General features: G+C 45.2%; 1 protein-coding gene across 1 annotated transcript; it reads left to right on the top strand.

Moving 5' to 3' along the window:
• The first annotated feature begins 6,638 nt into the window (after nucleotides 1–6,638).
• Nucleotides 6,639–21,576, top strand: LOC118771977 (5'-nucleotidase domain-containing protein 3-like). Its single transcript, XM_036520183.1, has 14 exons — nucleotides 6,639–7,033; nucleotides 8,447–8,631; nucleotides 9,341–9,415; nucleotides 10,580–10,635; nucleotides 11,382–11,472; nucleotides 12,543–12,680; nucleotides 14,081–14,141; nucleotides 14,575–14,677; nucleotides 15,136–15,237; nucleotides 15,568–15,649; nucleotides 16,714–16,800; nucleotides 17,207–17,347; nucleotides 18,204–18,268; nucleotides 18,565–21,576. Exons 1-14 carry the CDS (start codon nucleotides 6,697–6,699, stop codon nucleotides 18,830–18,832), a joined length of 1,791 nt encoding a protein of 596 aa, XP_036376076.1. The 5' UTR covers nucleotides 6,639–6,696; the 3' UTR covers nucleotides 18,833–21,576.
• The last annotated feature ends 259 nt before the right edge of the window (nucleotides 21,577–21,835 follow it).

The raw sequence follows: 21,835 nt of genomic DNA, 5'->3' as shown, positions 1-21,835 counted from the left end.
ACAGACACTGACGACTGCACCACTCATACACACATGTGCTAGCCGAGGTATGTACAGATAGTCATAGATGTTTACAGATAAATACAGTACATAGAGTATAGTCATTATCTCTAATTACCCGTGAAATAATTTACAGTGTCCATTTTTCTCACAGTTCTACTTCCTCCCCCAGTACTGTAGACTTCCTCTCCAGGAACCCGGGCCAATTTCAGCTGAAGAATGATGTGGTCCGGTACTGGACCCTGCTGATCCAGGCAGGCTATGACCCCTTCGCCACCCTCGTGATGGACCGGAGGGATGCCAAACCACAATCACGGTCACAGGTGTCGTGAGCGTGACCCCTACCGTAGCTCACTCATGGAAATGAAAGCTGTCACCAAATGCGGTTATGAGGGGACAGATCATGGGCGGATTGCTCCAGATGTGGCCTCCTGTGTTCCTTGCAGGTGACAGCGGGGCAGGGGACGAAGAGACGGACGTCAGCTGGAGTTTCATTGCTGAGGCTGGGGGAGACCTTAGAGGTAAACTCTGTTTCTGGGGGTCCAGCTTCCCCTGTGAACACCCTCAGTGGATATACACATTAGACCTGTTACCTTCAGCTGGTCTCGGTCAGCTTTGCTTGGCTAAACCAATCTGAAGAAGTTCCCCGGTGTCCTTCAGTTGCATGGGCCTCCTCCCACACAGGCGTAATTATTATTGTCGGGGTGTTATAATTTACATCCGTTATTAATGACAGTCGTTATTACACTCTGGTGGCTTTGCTCTGCCTATGTAATTTGCCAGCTAATTGCTTGGGTCCTTAAGCCATGGAGAGAAACTGCTTTGTTGTTTGATATGAATTTTGTTTAAGGTCATGTGAGTGATTGTCCAGTCTTATAAATTTATACATATGATGGAAGATCACGTTACGACGTGGGATAACTGTGTCCATTTCCGCAGAAGAGAAAGACCACCAGCAGTCCGAGGTCAGAGGTTGGCTCATGGCCTTCGCCGCCGAGGTGTTAATCTGTGTGGGGAGGACACTGGAAGCAGAGAAGATGCTGTTACAGGCGGAAACTCTCCTTGAACAGGTCAAGCCGAATGTGACCTCCTGCTTCACTGCTGACTGCCATTACTGACCGCCACCATTTAACATTCAATCACTGAAATTTTTCATGCAGGCGTTGTCGAAGCAGTTGCTTGCGTTATACTTTGAAAACATCGGCACTGAGTGGCTGTGCTTTCCTTGCAGGTGGAGAGTTTGGAGAGGGATGGCATGGGCCTGTTGTTAGATATACAGCACCGCCTTGCAGAGCTCTGTATACACATGCATCAGCCCCATAGAGCAGAGACACATTGCAGGAGGGCTCTGGACACGGCCAAGGCCCTTGGAACAACCCATCCTGAAGAGACAGGGTACGTGCAACAGACCAGAGGTACTTTTCACCTCCAGACGGTCGATTGCTTGAGAGATTGACCTGGTTCTTCATAGTTCCAAATCAGTTTGATCCCCACTCACTATTAATGTAATCACCATTCAGTTAACTAGCGGACCTTAGACACAATGCTCCAACCTATGAACCAAAATGCCTTTATTTTGCCCTCTAGTGGTGAACCTTTGTTACTGCACCAATGCTCAGTTGGGTATCAAGTGAGCGCTTGAGTGTGTCACATGAGAATTTGTTGAGCTCCTTCCCCATCATAACTAAAAAGCTGTTTAAGAGTGCATTCTGCTTTGAAAATATCAGTGTTTTATTATTAGTTACCTAAAAACGCTTGTGTCTTTTTAAAAGGGCATAAGAAATGTACTAGCACTCTTGTAACCCTGTGTAGGCTGTCCTCTCTCTGGTAGGACAGATGCTGTGTGGGCTGTGTTTCACCCTCCAATAGGTCAGTTGCTGTGTAAGCTGTGCCAGGTGTTGCTTGTGATTGGCTGCCTTGACGAAGTCCCTGGGATTCTAAAGGAGATCAGAGCTGTCAATCATGCCAGCTGCCACCCCTGTGCCGAAGCCACGGTTAAATTGCTGCAGGGAATCTATGAGTCAGTGAGCTCTGTGAAACTCCACACTGATGCCCAAATCTGCATCAATCATGCAGTGAATAGTCCTGACAATTGTTTATTTTATAACTGACGTAAAAAATGGTTTGTCATAGCTTCACACAACTATGTCTTAGACTACTGTGACAGTTCAGCACATTGATCACTGGATTAATTGCCTTATTCAAAAGACCAATCTCACTGTGATTAGATTGAATCTGGCCCTATTGCAAAATGCAGTGATCACTATTACCCAAAGTTCCCCACAGGGGGTGCTCAAGAGACTTATTTTCCAGAGACATCATCGATAGCACTGATGCTTCCAGCATGAATCAGCCAGTCTTAAATTAGCCAGGGGTTCAGAGGTGAAGTCTTCACATTCATAGGATATTTCTCTCTCCTGGGTTGTATTACAGGAAACCTAATTTGCAGACTGTAATTACAATAACACATTGCTGAGCTCTAGGCAAACTTGTTTAATTAAGCGTGATTTTGTGAAGCTGTTGAATTTTGTGCATCACAATGCATTTTTACATACTGTGCACAGAACGAAGATCAAATGTAATTACTTGCAAGCAATCTCCGTTGCTGTAGATTTGTTCTATTCTTGTAAAGAGTTGATCTTAGATCTCGTGCTTCTGGGCTGTGTATTTCAGAGCTCACAGAAACAGCCACAGATTTGTTTGGTGACACATGAGATTACTCTCAGGTTCAGAAGACCAGGATTCGAGTCTGGCTAGTTTAATCAAATAATCACATCATAATAATCCTATTAATGTTTGTACCAGGCCTCTCGGTTAGAGAACAGCGCCATTGGTCTGGACGTTTGGGCACGCCTCTGGCCTTTGAGATGTATCTTGGAAACACTGTCAAGGCACAAAGCCTGGTTAATCTAAACCAGAAACAACAGGCTTATTGAGATTCGTTCATTTCGGTTCACCTTTGGATTGGACATTCTCTGTGGACACAAGGAAACTTTTGGCTACATGCCTTTATAACCCCTCCTCAATCCTTATTTACTTGTGACAGGGAATCTTCATGTTTTAGGGTCATAACCTGCTTAACATACTGAACACTGATCAGAGATGAGGCTTGGGATGGAATAAGAGTGGTCTGGGTTTGTGTTCAAGGTTGAAGCAAAGTGAAGTCACTACAGCTGAGAAGTGCTTTCGGGCAGCCTTGGCCACTAGGAGGCGCTGGTACAGCACTGAGCATCCGCTAGTAGCAGATGTGGAGGAGCACCTCGCTGACGTTTCGGAGCAAACATACAGGGAGAAGGGGTGAGGATAACAGCCCTTCTTCTTCCTCTTCCTCTTCTTCTTCTTCCTCTCAGCATACTCTGCGTTATCTTGGATGGAGGGGAAGTTCTTAATTCCTAATATCGCAGACCTGAGACTGTGGAGATCTTGAGATCTTGGAGACGGCCATCTGTTGTGTCAGAGTGGCTGTAATCACAGGAATGGAGAGAATTGTGTGGCAGTAGGATGGTGATAGTTATGGTGTGTGGTTTACCCTGCAGCTGAACACTGGCGGTTGAACTATACCAGCATGTGGTCCGTGTCAAAGGCCAGCAGGCGAAGCTCCACCCATTGACATCACCACTGGCACGACCAATGAGATGCAGCCTCGCAGCTACCCTGGTCAAACTGGGTAAGAGAGGCATTCGAAATGCAAACATAATTATTTTCTACTATTTCCTCTGAGTTTTCTCATAGTTCACACCTCTGCCTGTTTCATTTTTGGCAGGGAAGCTGCTGCTAGTGAACTCCAGTCAGGCAGACGGGCGGACGGCTAACAGCGTCTTAGAGAGAGCCTTGGACATGAGAACGCTTCTGCTGGGCCCTGAGCACCAGCTGACCAGAGAGATAGCGCAGTAAGGCTGCTCAGAAGCCAGCTTGATGGGTGTTTTTTTTTAACAGTGGGTCAATGTAATCGTGTTCATCGTTCTAACGCATGTGAATGACAAGAACAGCTGTTCTCTGTTCTCTTCCCTCCACAGAATTTTACGGACAGAGAACGTAGGCTTGGAGAAGATACGCACTGTGCCGTTCCCTAGGTCCGCAACCCTGAGGGGTACTACCGCTGACTCAACACGTAGCCCCCGTCTGGATAGTCATGGCGGAAGATCGGGCTCTAGCAGTGCATGCTGGGTGCTCAGAGCAACGTCCTCCCAGTGCCGGAACCGCTCAACCCGGGGGCCTCAGTCCGCCTGCCAGAATTCAGTATTTGGGCCCCACAGCAGTATCAGTGACCTGGACCCAGCAGCCCGAGCGGGTCTCTCAGACAGGGCCAGGGTTCTGCACAGAACGGCCTGGCACCGCCTGCCGGGCACCTACTCCATTTCACAGCCACATAAACAGGTGCTCCTCTACACTGACAGGCAGGTACGCCACTACACAGACAGACAGGTAAGCCAATACATAGGCAGACAGGTAAGCCGCTACACAGACAGTCAGGTAAGCTGCTGTACAGAGAGAGAGATGGCTGCTCCACCACGTAGCCGAACAGGTAGGTGCTGGACTGCAAAAAGTGAGTCAAGCAAGTAAACCACCAGCTTTTACTCTATCAGGTACATGGATACACCTCTCCACAGACAGATCGATTCCGCACCACACAGACAGACCAGCAAAGACCACACTGCATAGACAGACGGATCAGCAGGACCACACTGCGTAGAGAGATACACCCGCTCGCCATCACAGAGAGAGTGAAGCAGGTAGCTGTCTGTGTATTGGCCCTCTGCCGTCAGGTGAGAGTGAACCATGAAGCACACTGCACCGTATCGCTAACCCGCACGACGACCAACGGGGCATGCCAATGAAACAAAACAAGACTGCGAGCATAGCGGATGCCATCTGGCTTCATGATGGAACTCCCTCAACCGTGAGTGTTTAACAAGCCACGGCACATTCAGTAACGCACGTGTGAACGTGGGTGCTCTTTTGTAAATACTCCTACCGCTCACACACCTGTATTTTCGGAAAGGGGGGAGGTTTCTGGCTGTGAGAGGTTCATGCAGGTATGTCACAGTTTTACTGAATCAAACAGAAGGGTTTTTTAGGCCTTTTACTCTGCTTATCAATGATACAAAGAGGTGAATGTATGAGAAATACTTCCGTTACAGAAGCAGTAATGTCTTAGTTCCTAGTTTTGCTTATCTTCCAAAAATGGATTAGTGTTGAAACCAGCAATGTGTGTCAGGACTTTGGCAAAAGCATTTTGAATGGCCTAATACTTAGAGACAAAGACCTACCCTCAATAATCGTAAAGTCCCCAAATGTGGTCATGTCAAACAGCAGCCTAGAATTCCAGGCTGTGCTTTCATCAAACTCATGTTCATACAACTTAGCACTTACTGTCTCTTTGTATGGCTAAATGTTCTTGTAACCTGAGGGGGTCCTGAGTGGTTCATTCAGCAAAGAATTCCCTTTGAGAATCCTTTGCATGGATGACATCAGCGGAGTAGCGCCTGTCTTCCAATGAGTGCCAACCTCACTGTGTGCAGTGGGACTTTTGCAAAAGATATCCATTGGCTGCTTGTGAATGTATCAGAGGATTGCGCTTGTCTCAATTCATTAGTTCTGTGCAAGGTTGTGACAAGGCAAGCCAATTATACATTTGGTGGTTCTGAAACAGACTTGCATAAGAAAAAAACATTAAAAATTGTGATAGCCTGTAGATTTGTATAAGCAACACGATAAACAGCCTATGTTTCTGTGGTCAATGCTGTTGTGTGATTACTGTTTAGCCAGCTCTCCTGTAATATGAATGACAGTTAAGAAAGCCTTTTATTTTTTATATCATAAATCATGGCTTATGCAATAAGAGTGGATTGGATTGGAACCTGTGTTGAAGAGATTGCTGTGCACTTTGAAACAGGGGAACACCCACAGATAACAATCTTAGCCACAGCTTAAAATGAATACCATTTCCTCCTTTCATTATGCTTATGCATTTTTTATTTTTATTTTTAAAACAACGAAACAATAAATCATTAAAGAGATTTCGTTCCATGGTGATGGGTGAACTGCTCTAATTAGGTTAATACATTGTAGCACATACATCCAACATTTGCTCTTGCACGATTGCACTTTTAAATTTGTTTCTATTTGAAGGTTAATATACTGTACAAGTTTACAGCCATGCAAGAATAGATTAAAAAAACACTGGAATAAAAACACTAAACATGTTTTTCAGCATTTTGTCATGTTTTCTCTTTCCTTTTGGAGGTGAAGAAGCAAAATATAATGTAAATTACTACCTTTGTTGCACAATGACACAATCATTTTAAAAATGTGACTATGACAATGAATACATGTTTTTAGTATATTTGAAGCGCATGTATATTAATCAGAGCTGACGTTTTCGTTTGACGGGAGGCTGTCGCTGATAAGCCAGTTACCCAAAGTCCGACAAAGCTGTGGAGGAGTTTCGTTTCTCTACGTCCGAAAATACTCACTGGGCTCGTATTGGCTTACCGCTGCATTACACATGTTTAAACCAATCGTAGACATGTGCGCCCTGTCAACGAAGAGAAAAGAAACGCACCGTGCGCTTAATTTGAGGAAGTGACGTTGGAGGCGTGGAGCCAGTGGAATTGTTCCAGTATTTACAAGGAGGATGGTCGAGTTACAGGCATTTCAAAGGAGGTAAGGCATGGGGAGCGCAGAGCCCTGAACATGAGAGTCATGTCGCCCTTGGCGCTGTCCTTTTCCAGTCTCTTTAGAAATAAGGACAGCTTGCAGAGATTGCTGGTCTGCTGCAACGCCTTGCAAGCGCACGGTGGATCATGGTATCGTTGCGACCGAGCGCCGTTTTCGGGGACAGCAATGTCTCCGCTGCAACGGTTCGGTGCGTTCGGTGCGTCAAGGAGAGCCGAGCGGGTCTTGGCAGTCTTGACACGCTGTCGAGGTCCCCAGATCGCAGCAGCAACACTGTGCACCGGTTCCGACAGCGGCCAGGACATGACAAACTGGCTGTGGTCCATTTACAACGAAACCAAAAGACAGACCGAAGGTAGGACAGTGTTAAAATTGCTTGGAAGAAAATGCAACAATGAACACGGTTGGTGTGTTAAGCTACGACTACATGAAAGCAAGCTGTGAAATGAGTTTTTCTGGAGGAGAAAAATCCTTAAAATGGGATTAAGGAGCATAGCCCACTTCCTATCTGAGCCCGCAGTGACAGTTTTATGAAATGCAAGCGAGATACCTCGGGTAACTATCGTGTTACAGTGTTTGCGTTTCCTCTGTAAAACTTCGTGTTGTCACTGCAGTAATGATTGACGTGATTTGCCCTTGCTGGCAGCTGGGCTCAGATAATCACAGGGAAAGGGATTTCAGACATAGCTCGCAAATCGCTCCCAGGTGCTGCGCTACTTTGCAGTGGCCGTAAGCACAGCAGGGTTAAACTCTGACCGTTGACATTTATTTATAGTTCATAAATCAAAGTGACGTCATGATTCAATAGATAAATAAAGTTGCAAAGCGACCTTATTGCAACATGAACTGAAGTCGAATTTTTGTGTTGCATTTGCGGTATATAGCCGGCTGCCCAATAGAAAGAGAAGGGGCAATTATCCGAAAGGGGAGTATCAATGAAAGAAATCTACTAATTTTATTACTTTGATAATAGCTTTCATTCTGTCAAGTGTTAATCAGGGCATGTATCAGTTTATGACAGCCTTCTTCCCTTGTAAACCCTGATTCTAATGAGAAGGCGAATGACATAGATTGATAGCAATATTTGCTTTCTTCAAAGTTTTAGGGTTTACGGTAGAAGTTTCAGTTTTCAGTTGAGGTGTTTCGGTTTTAGTTCAAAGCAGGGGATGTAAGCACTTGTTTCTCCAGTGTTCCTCCACTTATTATGCTAAAAGGGTGTCATGTTGCATATGCCAGTAATATGTTGCCCCACCTTCTTATCATGGAATGGGAGGGTCAGCAGACTGGAATGTTGGTGACCCCTTTCTGTCTGCCACAGACCCTGTCCCACACGCACACATACAAACACACACACACACACACACACACACACACACACACACACACCCACCCACCATCATGTGCCCAAACACTCTGACACTCCCACAGAAACACTCATGTCTGACCAGGCAGCTGTGTCACAGCAGAGATGCAGTACAGCACAGTCAGTCAGCGGCACTTCACCAACAGCGCAACGTTCTCAGGGGAACGTCGGAGACATCTGCAGGATGAATGTGGAGTCCAGAAATAATTCAGACTCCATGATTAGAGACAGTTCAAGAACCTTTGGGTCATTGTGCTGGATCCTGTTCCATCAGCCTAACTAATGATGCTTCTCAGGGAAATTTAGTGTGTTGCTTCATGAACAAAGTTGTAGTGCATGTGATGAAGATGAATGATTACTGCTTTGCGTTTATTTTTTCAAATATTTATTGATTTTTTTTTCCAGATTTGATTCCATTAATATCAAACAACTCTTTGAACCCCGACACCATCTTCGCCAACAATGAGATGAGCCTGCAGGACATTGAGATCTATGGCTTTGATTATGACTACACCCTGGCCTTCTACTCCAGCCATTTACACACGCTGATATTCAACATTGCACGAGATATCCTCATTCAGCAGCACAGAGTGAGTTCCTTTTTCCCCAGTCTTTTTCAAGAGAAGCAAGTAAGGATTTGTTATTCTTCTCTCAGCCAGCAACACAGAGATCACACTGATGAGCTACGGTCCTGAATGGAAAGTGCAAAACTAAACTTTTTTTGAGTAATTTAACACAAATGCCATACATAACATGCAGTGGCATGCATTGTTAAGATACAAATCTGTATCTGTAAACAGCCGACATTGAGAGAGTGGCACATTCAAGACAAAATCTGATAAAGTGGGCTACAGAAGCCATGGGTGAGCTCTCATGGGGTAGTTGAGAGTGTTTTCAAAGAAAAAAAAAATCAAAGTTTGCGATAAACTTCTTACCTCAGAGATGTAGTCTTATGAAGTAGCAGCTCATCATATTTGGCTGTAGTTTTTTTTTTTTTAAAGAGACACACAGCACAGCGGAGGGATGGAAAACTGTTAATGTACACAAAGAAGCCTTCTCAACAGAATGTAGTGCTGATCATAGAGAAAGTGTTATTAGATGCAGTTAGCTCTGTTCCTTTGTAAGCCTCTCTGGAGAAGAGCGTCTACTAAATGACAAACTGTAAATATGAAGCGTCACTACACCAACTGACATAAACCTCGCAGGTATAAAGAGTCTCTCATTCAAGTGACCTTGAGTGGCCCAATGTGTCCTTCTTCAAGATCGCATTTCCAACACGTGTTTCTCCTCTTGGCCTAGTACCCTGAGGGACTGCGAGAGTACGACTATATCCCAGACTTTGTTGTCAGGGGACTGCACTACGATGTTCAGAAGGTGAGTGTGGCTTTAATGTCACCAGAACTTCAACATGTCTGCCCATGAAGTGAGGCACATACAGCAGTATAATAAACCCACATCCTATCAATGGATGTTAAAAAAAATGCAGCATTTGAATTAGAATTGCTCTCTGGGTTTAACATTTCTGTATTTCTTATCCGTAAGGTATTTAGCAGACACTGGTAAAAGGTTTCTCCTGAACCTAGAATAAAATAAATATTTACTCATACAAATGTACATTTTCTATGTACACAAGCAATGCATTATCAACAATATTTTTACATTTTAAAAAGAACTGCAATTCATATTTAAAGCAATTTGCAACATTTCAGGTTAAACCTAGCTTTACAACAGTCAGTTTTTGGGAAAGTGACATAGGCTCTGCTCAAGGCAAAAGAGCTCATTTTCATTGGATTACTGTATGTGTGAATTAGGAAAATTACTAACAGGGCAGAAGAGCAGAGGTATTGAATGAAGAGGTTTGTCTTGACTAAATGGCAGCATGTAATCAGAGTCCAGTGTTCTTATAATGTTGGCAGGCAGTTCATTCCACCATCACAGAGCTAGAGCAGGATCAAGATCTAGATAGAAAGTCTACCCGCAGAGGGTTGCCTCAGATGATCATGGGGGGAAAAAAACAGATTAAAGATAAAGAAAAGAAGGAAAGTTAAGCAGCGTTACGAGAGCAGATATGAAGAACATGTGACTCTTTTCCAATACTGCGTCCGCGGTGCCATTCAAAAACAGGAAGCGGATTTAAACCGGTGACCCCCAAAGATCTGACTCACTCGGCAAGGGCACAGATTTCCTTGAACTCCTGGTTTTTACGTACTCACAAGAACAGCAATCTGTGGGTGTCTTGCAGCACTGTTGCATAGAGTGCACAGACAGGAGTGGCCTTGGACTGATTCAGTAGGAACAGACTGTTTTAAAACACCATGGGGGACAGGTTAAACTGTTGTGTAATAATGTCCCTGCCCCTTGTCTGTGCCGTTTGATGCACTCTTGTACTAGAGAGAATAGATGTCCTGTGCTGTGGAGTGCAAATGTCAGAGTGCCATAAATACTACTGTGGACAGCAGAAAACATGTCTGCACCTCCACGTAAACAGGCTGAAATGTGTAAACAGGTGTTACAGTGTTTGTGCTTTGCTTTTCTCAGACTTTACTGATGAAAATAGATGCCTTCCACTATATCCAGTTGGGAACAGTGTACAGGTGAGTTGGCAAATTCTCTGTTTTCGATCAGGAATGTTTACTTTAGAACAGTGCACAGGTATGTGGGTAGTATATATATATATGTGTGTGTGTGTGTGTGTGTGTGTGTGTGTGTGTGTGTGTGTGTGTGTATGTGCGTGTCTGTGTGTGTGTGTGAACAGTGTGCAGGCATGTGGTTGCAGATGCGGGTATTTTGAATCCGTTACAGCACTTGTTGCTGCAAAGTGAAAGTTTCAAATGTCAAGCCTAGTGCTTTAACTTGCTTGTAGGGAAAGCGGTTGTGTAGGAGGTACTTGCCATACTAACATAGCTGAAGGTGCTGTTTTGGGAGGCTGATGTGTTTAGCTTTCATCAGAGACAAGCCGGCCTTGACTGCTTCAGATACAAAAGCCAGTCATGAAACATTCACATTTGTATGGACTGAGAAGAACATTCCTTTACATTACTAGGCTTGACAGATGCATTTATCTAGGATGGCCTATATTTTATGTCCTTTTCACCCACTTACACAGATGGGTGCTTAATGGAACAGTGTGACAAAATGCAGAGCGTACAACAGCAGCACCTTACTCCAGAGGCAGTGCTTCAAAGAGGCAAACTCTAATAATTAATGACGCCTCAGGAAAGGACGGGAGTTCTTTCCATTGGCTCCTGGCCAGGCTGTGTCATCACTCCGCATTCAGTGTCAGATCGACTGTTAAATGTCACCGGATAAAATGGCTGTGGGTGTGTCTGTTTACTCTCAGGGGTCTTCACCCAGTGCCGGATAAGGAGGTCATCGCCATGTACGAAGGGTCCCATGTGCCCCTAGAGATCATGAGTGACTTCTATGGGAAGGTAAGTCTCCCTGTGACATCAGCACCAGACTCTCTTGTAGCCTAACGATCAGTTTACCAAAGGAGTATCTCTGTAACATCATCCGTATTTCCCAGAATAGATCCCGCCCCAACGGTCAGTTTACCACGTGTGTCTCTCTGTGACATCATCACTACCCGCTGACTAGACACCATCCTAACATCCTAACTGCAGCCAGCTAGTTACCAATGTGTGTTTCTGAAGTAAATTTGTGACTGTAACTGGGTCAAGTTTGTACTTGTGTTTCCCATGGGTGAAAAAGCTCTTTCAGGTTGAGGTTGTCCATTCAGGCAACTGATTGGCCCTTGACCCATCAGGACTGGAGCAGTGTTGGTCTGGTCTATAAACCCAAAATGAATTCTGTGTGGGGAAGATCCACCACCTCTCTAACCAATAAAGAGGACGTCTCATTCAGTGGCTGGTGTATGATGTAGGATCAACAGGCGGGTTGCAGTTTTGAGTGGATTTAGTTTAGTGTCTTACAGTACGGTCCTCTAAGGAGTAATGGCTTTATTTTGTGTTTTCACTTTATGTGAATGGCACAAGAGGGTAGGAAAAGATTTATATCTGATTGAATTGCAGGTTGGTAATGTATTCTGAGCAGGAGAAGGGGAAGCCTTTGATCTGTGGGCCTTCAATGCAGAGGGATTTAATATTAGCATTGGACATTAACACACAGCGAAAAGCATTGAATCACAATTCTGGACTTAAAGGAGAAAACTCTTCAGGTCTTATGGTGGCTGTGTGTCAGTACAGCATGCGTGTATGTGTGTTCTGGTAGGGTTTTTTGATGTGTGTGTGTGTGTGTGTGTGAGAGAGAGAGAGAGAGAAGGAGAGAGAGAAAGCAGTGTGGATTAGTGGAAAATTGGGCCAGGTGAGCCTGAGGCCCCTGCAGGATCATGGCTGCTCTGATGTGACAGGTGTGATGCAGTAAGAGGCCGCTTTTCTTCAGCGCTGCTGTCCCTAAAATCCCACCCCAGTCATGTGACTGATCCACAGCAAGCCTCTTCCTAGTCATGTGACTGACCCATAGTGATGCACCTCTGTTACAGAGCTCCCATGGCCACACCATGAAACAATTCATGGACATCTTCTCCTTACCTGAGATGACCTTGCTCTCCTGTGTCAACGACTACTTCATGAAGCACAACATTGACTACGAACCTGTCCACCTCTACAAGGATGTCAAGGTGAGTTAAAGACATTGACCGTGAACCAAAAGTGTACCTCGCACACTGGCCTACAGGGTCTACAGACCAAAAAAAAACATAGGCACACATTCCCACTACTATGTATTACCATTGTCTCTCTTGTACTTCAGGCAATAGCAAATTTCCTTTTGCACATTTATATTCCCAAATCTTTATCAGATAAAGTTGGTCCAGCTGAATTTTTAGTAGCAGTACAGTCTTTATTTTTCATAGCTCTGTGGAGAATTCAGCAGAGCCAAATACTTTAGCCTAATTATAGAGGAGTATCTCTTCCGGCACCGTCTGTCTCCCAGTTCTGTTAAGGTTTGCAGTCAGATGGAACGTCATTGTGTCAGTGCAGTTTGTCAGGCAGATTCAGGGGTGATTGTTTCTTGATTTTGGCTGTTGGGATGTGCTTTGTTTTTGTCCTTGTTTCGGTTTGTCTGTCAGACAGTCATTTTAAAGATTCAGATAGAATGGTGATCATTCCTCTTCAGTTTGCCTGCTGTAGTTTCAGTTTGTGGTGCTGTAGTGTTTCTCACTCTTCAGTTGGGTTGCAGTGATTTGGTTATCAGTTAAAATGGTGGCCGTCGCATCGGAAAGTCAGCCACAGCCCCAAGAAAGGACAAGTCTTGCTCTCAGTCCGCAAGGAAAAAGTATCAGATTTCCCTCTGAGGTCCGGAGTCTGGACACATTGTCCTGAGCGGTGCCAAGAGCGGCAGGGACTGTTCCCGCTTGCGTCCCAAATTCACAGAAGGCACTCACACCCCCACGCTTCCCGTGAGTCACACTTTGGAGAGCCTTTCAGTCAGGCTGGCAGCTTGTTAATTTCTCTTCTGTGAGGCCTTGTTGGAGAGCAGCGAGCCGGTTCCTCAGTGCAGCATCAGAGCGCAGGAACTAAGGGGTGTTGTTACTCAATGAGAAAATGACAGAAACTGAGTTTCTCTCCTCATTTAAAAAAGAGGAGCTTTTCCCCAGAGTCTTTTTTTTTAAAACATTGTAGCCAGTTGTGCACAGCACACTAATTGCACTCCTTTGTATGCATTCACAGTAGTGTTACTTTGCGAATTGACTGCAAATTAGAATTTATTGGATGCCTGTAATAAAATGTGTTTAAAAACCAATTCACATTGAGCCTGTACTGCAAAAAACAACTAATAAAAACTATTGAATGAAATTTGGGTGTGGCTTTCTTATAAAATTATTCAGAAATTGAGTTTTTCTGTATAATTTCATTTGCATAATCTAACCCTGTGACAATTTCTGAAATATTCTTGCATATCATGATTTTTTCTGTTTACATACAGTTGGGCTGGTGGTTCTGTGCTTTTGACTCCTTGTATCGATGCATGTGTTTGTCCTAAGCTGCCTGACTCTCTGGCTCCCTCTTCTGTTGGCAGGAGGCGATAGGCGATGTTCACGTGAAGGGCATCATGTATCGGGCTGTGGAGGCAGATATCGGTAATCTCAGCATGCTCTCCATCTGTCTGGGGCAAGAGAGGGAGGGAGGAGGCTTGGACCATAACTGTGTCTGAAGATGTGTGATTTGGAGATACGCTAAAATGCAGTAACGGTACAAGAACAGGTTCTCTGGGGAAAGGAAACAAGTGCCAATCGACCTTTTTCAACCAAGTGCCATTCTTAAACTGCAGGAGCCTTCTCTAAGCTCTAAGTCTAAGCTTATTCTTGATGATAAGAAGTTATATCTGCATATGTGATTATCTGTCTGTATGTCATTGTTTCTGACTTGATCTCTCTAAGTAGAGAAGTGCATCAACTTGTGTAGTTCTGTCTCTCTGTAGAGAAGTCTCTCAGCTTGTGTGGTAATGTCCCTCTCCCTCTGTAGAGAAGTCTATCATCTTAAGTGGGTCTGCCTCTCTCTCTCTCTCTGTAGAAAAGTATATCTGTTATGGTGAACAGACCCACGCTGTGCTGAGAAAGCTGTCAGAGAATGGAAAGAAGATGTTCCTGATCACAAACAGCCCCTTTGACTTTGTGTGAGTAACCGTGTATGTATATGTGTATGTGTGTGTGTGTGTGCGTGTGTATGTATAACCAGCTCACCTTACTCATCTGTGCTACACATGCTACAAACATACATAGGCACAAAACCTATACCTATACAATTTACAATCTGGTATTTTAATGCATTACTAAGTAACTTATGAGGAAAGACAGTTGGCCTCTGACACACTGGAATCTTCTTCAAGCACATCCTTGTAATCCACAGACTTTACAGACAGACCACAGACTGTATTTACAACCAGTTCTGTTATGGGAGATGAGGCTTGACCTTAATCTCATATTTTAACAGCTTGATGTCAACTAAACAATAGTTGGTGTAGGTCTCCATCAAGGCCACACTGCTGTTAGCTGGACCACACACAGCATGTCACGTTGGTCTCTTTGTAATAAAGTGTCCCTGGTGTGCAATCTTTGGTGTGTGTTTTCCCAGAGATCGGGGGATGAACTACATCGTCGGGAAGGACTGGAGGAACCTCTTTGACGTGGTCATCGTTCAGGCCGACAAACCAGGCTTCTTCAACGACAGGAGGAAGTGAGTGCACAACGCGGCGAATTAAATTAACCTAAAGAAATGCAATCTTTCCATTATTCATTGAAAGGTCAAACCTTGGGATATGTTTGTGTATTTCTATGTGGTTGGTTGAGCTTGTCTTTAAAATCAGCATTTGAATAATTATCATCTACAAGTTAGTTGACAAGATTTTTGAACAATGACCCTCCTTTCAATCTAGAGGAGTAGAGGGTCCAGTTATAGAGGCCTCAGCCTGAACATATCCCCTAATGAAGGGACATCTGTCTGTCTGTCTCTCTGTCGGTCCACCTGTCTATCTGTCCGACTGTCTGTCTGTCTGTCTGTGAGCAGGCCCTTCCGGAGGGTGACGGATAAAGGCGTGTTGCTATGGGATCGCATTCACCACCTGGAGAAAGGGCAGATCTACAAGCAGGTACAAACGCCTCCAGCTTCCATAGCAACAGACAGGAGAACACAATGCCTCCTGCCTTTGTAAGTGTCCTTCCTCCCCCTGTTGGTATTAAAGTAACGATCGCTCCGAGGGTAACGGGTCAGAGAGACGCTTAACTGACCTCTGCACTCTGCTTCCAGATATGTTCGGGGGTATATGTGGAAAAGGCCCCCAGATAAAGGTGTTTGCTGTTTGCTATGTCGAAATTTCACATAGCTATGAGTGATGAGGTGGCTAACACTTTTCTCCCCATGGTAGTATCTGACCCAAGGAAAGAAATAGAGAATAATTCAGGTTTAGCTCTTATCTTGTACATAACATGAAAAGCACACCTATATCTGATAGAGCAGCTAGTAATGAGGTTTTATGCTGGATTTACTACACTTAAAAAGTGTGTGTTACAATAGAAAGGAGCACGTTAGAATCCATGGCTCTCTTGCATCGTGCGCTTTAAAAAGTAGATAGGAGTTTTACTGCTGATAGCACTGTGTTTATCAGCTACGTTCATTCAGTATTTGTTTTCAGTATCTCGCTGATTTGAGTAAATGATTGAGGATCTCAGGCTTGCAGCTCCCTCTGTGCAACAGCTCATAACTACTTGTGGCCGCATTAGTGTTTGGGGACACATCCTCCCCCACGCCGCAGTTAAATTTGTCCTCGATAAAATCCATCCAAATGAGATTCGCCGCCTAAGCTGCAGCTGTGAAATGGAGAGAAAAGTGAGAGGCTGTGGAGGACTGGAGTGACCGCGCCCCGGTCTCTGGCTGAACCTGTCTGCGGATTAACCGCCTTAACTATTGTGCCTCCTGTAATTTCAGCTCCACACATTCAGCTGTGAATCGGGCACCACACCATGCACACACACAGTCACACATGGACACACACACATGGACACATACACACACACTCACACATCTGTCATTATCTATTCTTTACTCCTCTTCCAGGGCAGGATGTACTGTACACAGGTTCCTGCAGCACAAACATGCACACATTCGTACACACATATTCTCACATAGCTGTTTGCTCTTTACTTCTGTTTGCAGGGCAACCTGTATGAGTTTCTGCGTCTGACTGGCTGGAGAGGGTCCAAGGTGCTGTATTTCGGAGATCACATCTACAGCGACCTGGCTGTGAGTACCAACACGCTGAGGGCGCTTACAGCTATCAGTTACTGCTCCACAGTGGGAGGTCTGCCTGTAAGCACCAGTGCATGTAGAGTTCCTGTTTGAAGTTTTACTGCCATCTATCAGTCTCTTCCCCTCAGTTTAATACATTCAGGGCTATCTTTCAGTCTCTTTCCCTCACTTTAATACATTCAGGGCTATCTTTCAGTCTCTTATGAGTATGGTTCATCATCCACCCTCATGTCATAACCTCAGGAGGTTTATCACCAGAAGGTTAAAGGTCTTAGACCCCAGATGAGGCAAAACCCAAGCGATGTGAGAGTTTGTAAGTTGCCGTGGATATGGGCGTCCATTAAGCACACGGCTCATAAAAGGTAACGTGCCCCCTGGTGACCCCCCTTTGTAACCCCAGGACCTGACCCTGAAGCACGGCTGGAGGACGGGGGCCATCATCCCGGAGCTGCGCAAGGAGATCAAGATCATGAACATGGAGGAGTACGTCCACATCATGACCTGGCTGCAGAGCCTCACCACCCTGGTGGAGCACATGCAGGTCGGGACCCGGGGTGGGAGGCCGTGGTGCGGTGGCCGGGGTAGAGGGCGAGCTTGCTGGTCAGGCCATGCCTGTAAATGGTAGGGTGGGGAGGTGTGGGTTTAGGGCATGTGGGATACATGCAGGTGAAACCACAGACGTTTACGATAAAGTAGTCACTAGTGGCAGGCTTAGGAAATGCATAGAGGCGAGGGGAGACGAGGGGGGTTGGAATGTGTGTGTGTGTGTGTGTGTGTGTGTGTGTGTGTGTGTGTGTGTGTGTGTGTGTGTGTGTGTGTGTGTGGGTGGGGGGGTGGAATAGGAGACTGGAGGGTTGGAGAGGGGAGGGGTGACTCAAGGTGGGTTATTTTTTTCCCTTCAACCCAGCTATCAGTAAATTCCTAAGAGATGCAGATAAATGGATCCTGATTAGAAATGAGGATCTGAATACTGAACTCAGATGAAGTCAGGAGTCTAAACAATGAAATCCCTACTTGGGCAACCTTTGAATCTTTGAAGTGTTTTGATTCACAGTACTGGAAATGCATCTTAGCAGAGGATATGACTTAGAAGAGACATCACAGTTCAGATATAAAGTATGGTGTTCATGTTTGCTAGATCATGTCCACATCTCAGCAAGCGCAATAGAAGATTGAAAAACCCTCTGATTATTATAGTGATTATTTCTGTATGTTAAGGCCTATCATGAGGGCTGAGCCATGGTCAAGTGTGAAAATCTGACATGAAAACAGGTCACCTATCACTGAGATATCCTTGGACAAACAGACAAATCTACAGACAGACTGACTGTCACACTAAGCGAAAATGCAGTGCTTTTGGGGAAAGGGTAATGAATCATGTTGCCTCTGTTCTGCAGGTGCACAGAGACACAGCCTCTCAGATGGTTGTCCAGGAGTGGATCAAGGAGAGAGAACGCATGAGGTACTGCAGTGCATGCTGGGATACGAGATGAAGGTCCGCTGCTTAGTTAATGTCTTTGACATTGCATTTCTGTTAAATAAGTTAATATGTCAATTGCACAGGACGCTGTGAGCTGAGGAATGATGTGACATGAATTTGGCATGTATTCATGAATAAAGTTTACCAAGTTTTGTGTAGAATTATCTCTAAACATACCACAAATCAGTATACTCCAGTAATACTGTAGGTAGTGATATGATAGAGTGAACGAGTTTGACATCATGTGGAAAGGATCACCTCCCTCTGTGCCTCTGCAGATTGCGGGCGAAGGGCCTATTTAACTCCCAGTTCGGGAGCCTCTTCCGCACCTACCACAACCCCACCTACTTCTCGCGCCGGCTCTCCCGCTTCGCGGACATCTACATGGCGTCGCTCAGCTGCCTGCTGCGCTACGACCTGCGGCACACCTTCTTCCCCCGCCGCACCCCGCTGCAGCACGAGGCCCCCTTCTGGCCGGAGCAGACCTGCGCCGGAGCCATGAAGATCCCCTTCCAGGCCCAGAGGGCGCAGGTCACGTCCGAGTAGAGGCTCTCGCAGAGGGACACCCCTGGAGCGGAGGTTTCCCCCCCGTTGTAGAGGTTCTCCAACAGACATGCCAAAAGAGGAGTTTCCATTCATAGACATGCCCCCCACAGGGTAGACACGCCCACAGAGGAGGTTCTCTGACAGACAAAACCAGAAAGGAGTTTCCCCTCATAGACATGCCCCCACAGGGTAGACACGCCCACAGAGGAGGTTCTCTGACAGATAAAACCAGAAAGGAGTTCCCCTCATAGACACGCCCCCACAGGGTAGACATGCCCACAGAGGAGGTTCTCTGAGAGACACTGTCCCCCACTGTCCTGTCCCTGTACTGTCGCTATATTTACTGTATGCACTTTAGTACATCGCTTTGGATAAAAGCGTCTGCTAAATACATAAATGTAACTGTAGAAGAGTTTCCCCTCATAGACATGCCCCCACAGGGTAGACACGCCCACAGAGGAGGTTCTCTAACAGACATACCCAGAGAGGAGTTTCCCCTCACAGACACAGCTCCATAGGGTAGATACATCCACAGAGCAGGTTTTATGACACGCCCAGACACAAATTTCTCCTCATAGACACAACTTCATAGGACACACCCAGAGAGAAGTTTCCTCTGTAGACACATCCACAATAGGGGCTCCCCTAAAAACACATCATGTGACACGCTCTCCCTCTGCCTGGGGCTTGCTGCTTTTGGATAATCCTCTCAAAGTGGGCATTGTATTGTTGGGTGAACATAAAAATAAGAACCCTCTAGCTGCACCGCAGTTGCCCAATCAAAGACTTTCCCTGGGCTCCATTCTCAAACACTTTTGGACTTTGCCAAGAAAACATTATTTCCAGCTGAATTTACATGTGCTTGTGATAGCAAGATGAAATATTGATAGTTTTTAGAGAACAACTGTTTTTACTCTGTATCAGGGACTTTGTTATCTTTGTTCTAGAAAGTACTATTACTGTATCATACTTCCACCTTTAAGCATGTGCACTGGAAATGTATTTGAAAGGAGGTTAGAAACTTGTTCTACTAATTCTAATGTATGACTACGTGACTGAAAGTTAAACCCAAGAGTGGTTTGGTAGAATGTACTTAAGTGTGCTAAGTACAAAGTACTAAGCACATAGCTAGTCACTCCATCCCAGACTACATGGCTACCTTTGACATCTAGCCACGCACACATCATGGGTTTCAGGGTGTCACTTTCAAACACAAGTCTAACCCCAGAGGACCTACAGTAATACTGAAAGCAATAATATGATATATTTAAAGGCTCTGACAACGTCATGTTTTTAAAAAATGGATTTTCAGGAACAGCCGCTGTGTGGCTGTGGGAGCCTCCTCCTGCTGCTGGCTTACTCTTGTCATATCACTACAAGGCAGCAGGGGGCGCCAGATGCAGATCTGTCCTCGAAGGCAGCCATGCCCAAGTGATGCTGTCTGTGGATGTGATGTCCCTCCAGACAGCCCTTGCACCAGTATGTAGTGAATTGCCATAAAATGTGCTGGCAAAAGCAACCTATGGCAGCCATCTTGATTGGTTCAATCAGGCATACACTTGAAAGTCAGCTGGGAGGAATATTCCTTATGTGTTGAGCTGTATGGCCCCTTTTTGAGGTTTGCGACACAAATAACCACAATAATGACTTGTTTCATTTGACAGTCTCTGCAAAAGCAATTGTGGTTTGGATTGGGGTCAGGGTGAGGTAGGTCACATCTGTCACAAGACGGCTTTGGCTAGATCCTCCTGCCTCCAGCCAGACCCAGCAGTGACGGACAGACAGCGACAAAACTGACCTGCAGAGATGTCAGAAAATGGGCGTGGCAGGTCTGAGAGGGGGGGTTGGGAAGAGTTGGGAAGGGTTAGGGGGGTGGGTAGGTGGAAATTATTCATATTCGATGTGTCGCCTTATGTCTCAGCTGAAACCGTGCACAATTAGGTGAAGCTTTACCCACACAGCAACTCTCTCGCCAAAACGCTGCCGCTCTCTGATGCTGCCCGCTGTTTCCCTGATCACTGCAGTCATAGAGCTGAACTCCCGCATGCCGCCAAACCTCGGCAACTCCAGAAAAATGACTAATTCCAGCAGCAGCGTTTGAAAGGGCAGCGCTGTGCTATGGAGGAGAGTGTAACTGAGTGGACAGCTTTTTGCATGTGGCAGAGATAAGCTCACATGAGAAGACAAGATTGTTCTATTTTTTTAGAGAGAACGTCAGTGTTTTTTCTTTTCCTCTTGCCTTAGCATATCCTCTTTTTGTTGTTGTGATTTAGGATGTATTTGGATGTTGTTTCAGACTGGTTCTTTTTTTTTTTAATCCTCTGGCTCTTAATATACAGCATGGAATTGTATAACTAAGTGTTTTATTTAGCTGACATCGTAGGTTTTGTTCTGAATGTGGGTTCTTCTTCAAACGTGTGGGTTGAAGTAGCCCAAACAACAAGCATGCATCATGAAAACTGCCTGTATTATTTATATATTGTAACCATTTCAAAACCCAGCACCTTAGTCGGTTGAAAATAACAGAAGTCTGTCTCTGGTCAGTGCTTAAAAGGGAAATTAAGACGCACTGGAGCCTGGACCTGCCGCAACCTGTCAGTCAAAGCTATCAAGCTCCATTTCCTGTGTGTGAAATGGCTGGGAATCACGTGGTTACTGTGCTTGGTTTACAGTCTTTTTACTTTCACCTGTACTTTGTTTTACTTTTTGAATGTACTCTGTAATTATTTATTAAAATGGCTGGCTCCCTGTGGTGAAGTCAATCATTTCAACTTCCTTCCAAAGTGCTCTTCTCTACTTAGTTCTAGCTTAGGGCCAGAACTGGGTATCAAAACATTGATAGCCAGCTTTCAGCCAACTGTGACGCTGTCGGTGGACCTGTCATATTTTTGAATGTGGAAAATGACAACAAAAAATTTTGCTACAGTTTGTTTGTGGTTGTTTGGAGGTTGAGGGGTTCCTGCATGAATGAGCTTGGACTGGAATTTCTTGTCTCATTGTTTA

The sequence above is a fragment of the Megalops cyprinoides genome, chromosome 25 (genome assembly GCF_013368585.1).
Source record: "Megalops cyprinoides isolate fMegCyp1 chromosome 25, fMegCyp1.pri, whole genome shotgun sequence".
Taxonomy (NCBI): Eukaryota; Metazoa; Chordata; class Actinopteri; order Elopiformes; family Megalopidae; genus Megalops; species Megalops cyprinoides.
Note: the sequence above shows the minus strand (reverse complement) of the source record. Positions and strands in the feature narration are given on the sequence as shown.

Coding starts and splice junctions, on each gene's coding strand:
- LOC118771977 (XM_036520183.1), top strand. CDS start 6,697: ATGAGAGTCATGTCGCCCTTGGCGCTGTCCTTTTCCAGTCTCTTTAGA. Junction 11,473..12,542: donor TGAGTGACTTCTATGGGAAG/GTAAGTCTCCCT, acceptor CCTCTGTTACAG/AGCTCCCATGGCCACACCAT. Junction 15,650..16,713: donor AAGGGCAGATCTACAAGCAG/GTACAAACGCCT, acceptor TTCTGTTTGCAG/GGCAACCTGTATGAGTTTCT.